The sequence below is a fragment of the Eurypyga helias genome, unplaced genomic scaffold (assembly GCF_000690775.1).
Source record: "Eurypyga helias isolate BGI_N326 unplaced genomic scaffold, ASM69077v1 scaffold7306, whole genome shotgun sequence".
Lineage (NCBI taxonomy): Eukaryota > Metazoa > Chordata > Aves > Eurypygiformes > Eurypygidae > Eurypyga > Eurypyga helias.
In genome coordinates, this window is record NW_010258475.1 from 27,313 (window position 1) to 34,175 (window position 6,863).

At 51.6% G+C, this 6,863-nt stretch overlaps 1 protein-coding gene across 1 annotated transcript in view; it reads left to right on the forward strand.

Annotated features, from left to right (window-relative positions):
• The window catches only part of FAM222B (family with sequence similarity 222, member B), a 7,245-nt gene extending 1,218 nt beyond the window's left edge, over positions 1–6,027 (forward strand). The window contains exon 2 of the mRNA XM_010154338.1: positions 4,396–6,027. Within this exon, the coding sequence (XP_010152640.1) occupies positions 4,396–5,969 (1,574 nt within the window). The 3' untranslated portion in view covers positions 5,970–6,027. The remainder of the gene's footprint in view (positions 1–4,395) is intronic.
• Positions 6,028–6,863: the final 836 nt, after the last annotated feature.

The following is a 6,863-nucleotide window of genomic DNA, read 5'->3' on the forward strand; positions in this document are numbered from 1 at the left end:
TCATTACTCACAGAGGGCTTCCTTCCATGGTTTGAAACTGGGCATCCTTTCCCTTTTCCATTCCCAGCTGGAACTTTGCTGGCCAAAGCATCTTACCCAGAGGGTTGCGGGGAGGTCGTGCCCAGGCCCTCGCGTTACATCGAGGTGGCTCGGAAGGCTTAATGCTGAAAGCAAATCGCCAAGGTTCGGGGAAGGGTAGCTGGGCATAAATCAGGTGCTTGCTAATTACACATTTACGAGGCGGCGTGCTGGTAGATGGGGAGTAGCCTCTTAACGCCACGGTACCTGCTGCTGTTTGAGGTCTGCTTATCCCCACGCTGAAAGCCTCGTGCCTGGTGAAGAGCTCCAGGCACCGCCTTTACAAGGATTTAGGACATGGAGTAGCTGGCAGGCACTGGTGATGCTCGGCTCTTCCAGTGGGGCCGGATCTATACGGAAAACGAAGCTGCTGGTGCAGACCTCGCTCGGCCCCGCTGCGGATGCACGTGAGGTTAATTGGCGCGGTTCTCCCCGTGCTGCAGGTGCACGAGCAGTCGAGCCCCCGGCCGAAGGGAGGCTGAGTTAACGAGCGTTTTTAATGAACGGTGACTTGAGACTTTGGACGGAGGGGTTGGAAGCGGGCTTTAATAACAGTGCTGTTGCTTTTATAAAAGGCACCGAACTCCGCGTGATAGCCTTTCTTCGTTCGTACGGTGTTTATATTACTAATTTTTAAGTGTAGTTTTCTGGATCAGGCTTCTTATTAACACTTAAAAACCCACATTAGCTCAATTATCTTTTTTTCTTACTCACTTGCAAGTAAGAGGCATTTCTCTTAAAGATGGTCTGTGCAGTGGGAGTTTTGTAGATTTAATATACACATATTTTTTCCTTTAGGAAACCGATTGCTACAGGATTTCCAGTGTTGTTCTTTGAATTCCACCCTGCATCACAGGAAAGGCTAACTCTGAAATTCATCCGTAGCCACGCAGGGGATCTCTCACTGACTCCATAGTCATATTCTCTCCTTCCTCCCAGTGACTCCGGTGTAAATCTGAGCAGGCAGTCGGGATCCTTGAGGCAAGGCTGTTCGGACCGTAGCAGGCTTAGCAGCAGGGCCTGGGAGAAAAAGGGTGATTTTGGGGGATAGTGGTGCAAAGTGAAGGGGAAAGGTGCTTCTTGGGGACCTTTATTTTTAGGGAGGTGGGGGACAAAAGAGAAAAGAGCAGGTTGGGACTGGATATGGGGTCAAGTCCTTTCCAGGGGTGAGGGCTCTTTCTGTAAAACCTGTAGAGAAACTCCTGCCTTGAGATTTTTGTGGAGAAGATGGGTTTTCGCTTGTCCCAAGGCGGATGCTCTCGTTCGGGTAGGAATCCTGAAGGCCTGTTGGTATTTTGTTGGAAGTTAATGAAAACCTAACCGCAGGCAGTTTTAAAAGCAGTGGGGGTTTAAAGCCTTGATGTGAAATGCACTTAAAACCCGTTACGTTAGTGCTGAGGTGAGGCAGAGCAATAACACCTCATTCCTTCATCCTCCGGCGGCGAGACGGGCACAGGAACGCAACCAGATGAATGAGTTGCCACGGCACGAGCGGGAGTGGGAACGTGCAGCTCGCCAATTTCCTGGGGTAATTGCTCGTACGTACCGCCTTACCTCGTAGTAAACGCGGAGTAATTGCTTCTCAACAGAAGTGATCTGCCTTGCGTTTACCATTAGGGAACTTCGTGGAGCTCATCCTGTTTTTTTCTTAACGTAGCTTGTTCGTCTGCCATCCTCCTCAGCATTTTATGGCCTGATCCAGAATTTCTGCACTTGTGGTATTCTAATTCCATCATTTTCTTTTGGACAATGCTAGTTTTCCATTCGCTTAGTAACCGGACCCGATTGTTCTTTACTGGTTTGTAGGGTATTTGTATGGGACGTTCAGACTCCGGATCGCCCCACAGTGCCTTTCTCCTCGGTTTTGTTTGTTGCCTTAATCCAGTCATGGAATCCAGCCTGTGGAACTACTGCTCTTCTAAGCAGTGCGTTGGGGCACTCGGAGATACATCACCTTGGTCACACCAAGGCTGAGTTAGTCCCTAGTAAAAGGAGCGTAACCGTAGCTGTGCACCAAGCAGACTCTGTTGGAAGCGGTGGTTGGTTTCAGAACATCCCGTCGGAGGAATTTAAGAGGTGATTTGCCATTTGGTAGGATGCCAAACAAGACGTTGGCGCATCGTTTCAGTTTGGCGGAGAGCTTGTTTTCTCTCGTCGGAGGAAGAAGTTCTTCCAGATTCGAGGTCACAGATGTGTTGTAACCGGTAGCCGCAGCTGCTTTCGGAAAGCTTCCCTTGCAGTTCCCGGTAACAGAAAAATAGATGCTTGGTTAAAAGAACATTTAGCATATCTGTTTGGTGTTTAATTTGCTGCTAGGCCTGTAAAAATGTGAAGCAGGCTGGGAAATTCTGATGGTAAAGGGGTCTTTAAGTACCTGCTTAATTTTTCATGTGAAAAGAAAAGCTTGATGTGACATAACTGGAACATAAACCGTAACATGGGTAGGAGTAAGTTCCTTTGTCTGTTGTCGATGGTTCTCTGGTTCATGGGGTGTTGCAAGGGTCATCTCTGGGGGCAGAAACAGAACTCACTGGGTGTGGGCAATGCTGTGAGTAAAGGTTGGGAAGCTCCCAATGGCCTCGGCTCTTGAGGCAAGGCAGGACTGGAAGATCCATTTGGAGGCTCTTCTCTCCGTCAGGAGCGTAGCAGCTCGCTCTGAAGGACAGGTATAAACCAAGGGAAGGGGGGTCAGGGTGGTATCAACTGAGCATTCCCTTTGATGAAGAGAAAGGGTGCTCTGTGCCAGGCTGGGCAGCACAGAGTAAGAGCTTAACCCGTGCCCTGGTACGTGCTGTGCTCGGGATGCAGGACAGCCTGCTTGCAAAGCTGCTCATTTCACAACAGGTATTTTTAATATTTCTGCAATGATTCTTTCTTGTAGTATCCATCATATTTTCCATTCTCTGGCCCTTACTTTGCCAGGGAATGTCCTTAGAGCAGTACCGCTCCCCTTCGCCTGGGAAGACTGGAAGCTGCAGGATGCAAAGAGAGAGATGGCTGGCACTAGTGTATTCAGGAGGCTTTAGGAAGCAATTTGCTTAAAAGAATCAGAGGTGAATTTTCAAGAGGAAGGGTTGTTTGCCTGGGAGCATCAACCTGGTTGCTGGGGCATTAGATTTCCTTGGGTCAGGGGGCCAGATGTGGGGCTGGGGTGCTCTTGGGCTCCGGAGGAGCTGGCTGCCGTGCTTCCCGTTCTTTCAGTGCAGAAGCAGATGGCATGGGGATGCTGAAAACGGGATGGGAGGTTTAAACTGTCAGCAAGGGGTGTGTGTGGGGGATCAAACTAAAGCAAAATCGAATTGTTGAAAATTGTCGAAGCTGCAAGCCGTTATTTGACGATAATAAAGTCGCTGCTAAAGCAGTAGTCCCGTCGGAGTGAAGCAGCAGAGCTGCAGTAGGGGAACGGCCCAACTCCCTGCTTGGAGTACAATGAGAGCGAGAGAGGCAGAAGCATTTCCCTAGATTTCTGAAGTTGTCTCCAGGAGCGCCTCAAGCTTGCGGGCAAGGTAGGTATCTGGTAAATCCAAGCAAGCCACACCACGCCCCTGTCTCCAGAAGTCTTTTGGCTGTGTCTGGGGAGCAGCACATTTTTAATCTCGCGGAGTAATCGCCTCATGTTGCCGTGCGGGAGGAGGATGCTGACCTTAGCAAGGCGTCACGCTGAAAATTCAGCTTGAAGCAATAATTGCGAGCCGTAAAGTAACGCACGTGTCGCCTCCTTCCATTCGCTGGACTAAGGGCTTCCTCCTGGACCAAAAGACACTCAGAGCGTGTTCAGACGTCAGCATCTGGAAAAGAACTCGGCTGTAAGCGGAGGCTTGAGTTGAAGGGCTGCGTGTGGTTCCCACCTCAGCGTTACACGGGGCTGATGTTTAATTCATAACGTGCTGATTTCTGAATTGCAGGGTAAAGGTAACTGAGAACAGCTTGAAAGCCGTGGGGAGACGGCCTTAAATTAAGAGTGCAGAAACCAGCCCGCCACCGCAAGCCGATAGAAACAATTCCAGCTGGAGACAGTCCGATGTTTACAGCACGTTTACCTGGTTTTGTCCAACCATAAACATACTCTGATGGAAACCCTGGTTTTGTTTTGCCCCCGCTGGGGCAGTTCTTTGCCTTAAGTTGAACTGGGGATTGTGTTGGTCACCAGGTAATAAAGGGAATGAGGTGTCTGGAACACGATCTGGTCTGGGAAGATGAAGTTCTGGCTTCTTGATTCCTTGGAGATTTTCTACCCTTGTTGTGCAGCTGTCTTGCCTTGGGGTTGATGCCTCGCTTACCAGCACTTGGTACTGACCAATTTCCTTTTCTCCGCAGGGGACACTACACAGAAAATGAGATCTGCACAGTATCCTACCCCAGCAGAATTGGATGCTTATGCTAAGAAGGTCGCCAACAATCCACTGACTATCAAAATCTTTCCAAACAGTGTCAAGGTTCCCCAGAGGAAACACATACGCCGTACTGTGAACGGACTCGATACTTCGTGCCAGAGGTACAGTCCCTACCCGTCTCAGGCCACCACGAAAACGGGCCTCCTGGCGATAGTCAAATCCCCAGCGAAAGGCATCATCAAAGACTTTGACGGGACGCGCGCGCGCCTGCTGCCGGAGGCGATGATGAATCCCCCTTCCGCGCCGTACGTTGCACCTAGCACTTTAACCCACCCCCAGGCGCTTGCTCGCCAGCAAGCTCTCCAGCATGCACAGACTTTGCCGCACCCCCAGAGCATCCCGCAGCCACAGACTCTGCAGCACCCTCAGGGTATTCCACAGCCACAAAGCTTACCGCACCCTCAGGGGATACCGCAGCCGCACCCTCAGAACATGCCGCAGCCCCAGGGCTTGCAGCACCCTCAGACCATGGCACACCAGACTCTGCAGCACCCCCCGAATCCTTTGCTGCAGCCGGGTTTACATGGAAGCAGAAAGATGCCGGATGCAGATGCGCCGCCGAATGTGACCGTGTCTACCTCAACCATCCCCCTCTCGATGGCTGCCACCCTGCAGCAGAACCAGCCGCCGGACCTGAGCAGCATTGTGCACCAGATTAACCAGTTCTGCCAGGCCAGAGCTGGCATTAGCACTACCTCAGTGTGTGAGGGACAGATCGCAAACCCCAGCCCTATCAGTCGCAACCTGCTTATCAATGCAAGTACCAGGGTATCTACTCACAACGTCCCCACGCCCATGCCTTCCTGTGTAGTAAACCCTGTAGATCATGCTGCTGCTGCTATCCCTCCTGCCTCTGTTAACGTGCCCATGGTGAATATTAACAGGGTGCCGCCCGCCTACCAGAACGACATCAAATCGGTGGCGTGGAACCAGCACCAGCTTGCGCATCTGCAGCAGATGTGCGGGGATGCTGCTGGGCCCGCTGGACTCGCAGGGAAGCACCCTCCGAGAGAGATCGCGGGGCAGAGCTTTCCCGGCAAAGCTTCCAACTACCCTCAAGAACTCTGCATGGGCCAGTCCTTCAGCTTGAAGCCCCCCATGGAGAAGCCTACGCCTTCGCCCCCTGTCAACGGCTTGCAGGGACCCTTGCCATATACCAATGGGCACTATTTCCAGCCCATCTGGAATAACATTCTGCCCACACCCAACAGTGACAGCTCTGGGTCCCAGGACCTCGCCATGCCTTTCCACGGGGGACAGCCAGCCGGAGCGCCGCTCGATTGCGCGGGAGGAACTCATTACAGAGCCGGGGCTGGCCCAGCCAGCCAGAATAATGTGATGCAGACCATGGATTACCTAAGCGGGGACTTCCAGCAGTCCTGCTTCAGAGATCAGAGCATGGCCGTGCTGGGAAAAGTCCATCGGCCTCCCATGAACCGAGCACCTGAACCAACCGATAGTCGAAATCTTCATATTCAACACCCAGGGTATAGATAGGCTGCAGTCACTTTCACAGACAAAACAACAAAAAAAAAAATTAGAGGTTTAGTCTTAATTTTAATTAATAAGCAAGGCATTTTTAACTTGCAAACTTGTGTGATCATTATAGTACCCTTTGGAAGAAGACACACTGTACATTTCAGAGCTTCGCTTACATGTTACCTCTCTCCTTGACGCCTCAGATGCTTCACGTGCCGTTTCCTTTCAGAGAATTCCATGACACTACGTCACGCCACAGCCGCTTCCTCACCGCAGAACCCCCTTTTGCGCAGCTTTTGCCTTCTGCTTAGCAGCCGCTTGCCGGACTGATGCCGAGTTGCCGCAGGGTTTCGCAGTGGCGGCTGTTCACCGGCTCTGTAAAGAGCGAGGGAGCGTAGCTGCTTAAATTCCCGTCTCCGTTTCCTCGGAAGGTTAAGAGCGACGGAATTTGTCAGGAAGCGGGGCTTATTCTCGACTCGAAAGCCCGTTTCGTTAATGCATTAAACGTTGACCATTTGCACTGTCTAGAGGCCTATTTAATTGAAAACGAAGCCCACGTCCGCAGAGAGCTAGCTAGGGGCACGTCTTTAGGCAGCGCTACAGGAAGAAGCTTTGCAGCCGGTTCGTGCCGAGACGCCCGTCTTTATCCGTTAGATTTTCTCCAGAGCCAAAAGTCTCCGGCTGGTTTTTGGTTTTTTGACACTTTTCCTTGCGGACAGGGTATGGAGGAAGGGGGAACGGCGGTTTTAGGACGTAGGCGGCGTAGCTGCCTTTTTATTTTCTGCATCGTATTTCCCTTCCCCGCTCCCCCTTTCACCAGCGTTAAGAGCTTTGTCTGAACCCCCCCTCCTCGCTGCTAGGAGTCTGGCCGTCCTGACGGGAAGGGAATCCAGACCCACCGCCAACTCCAAA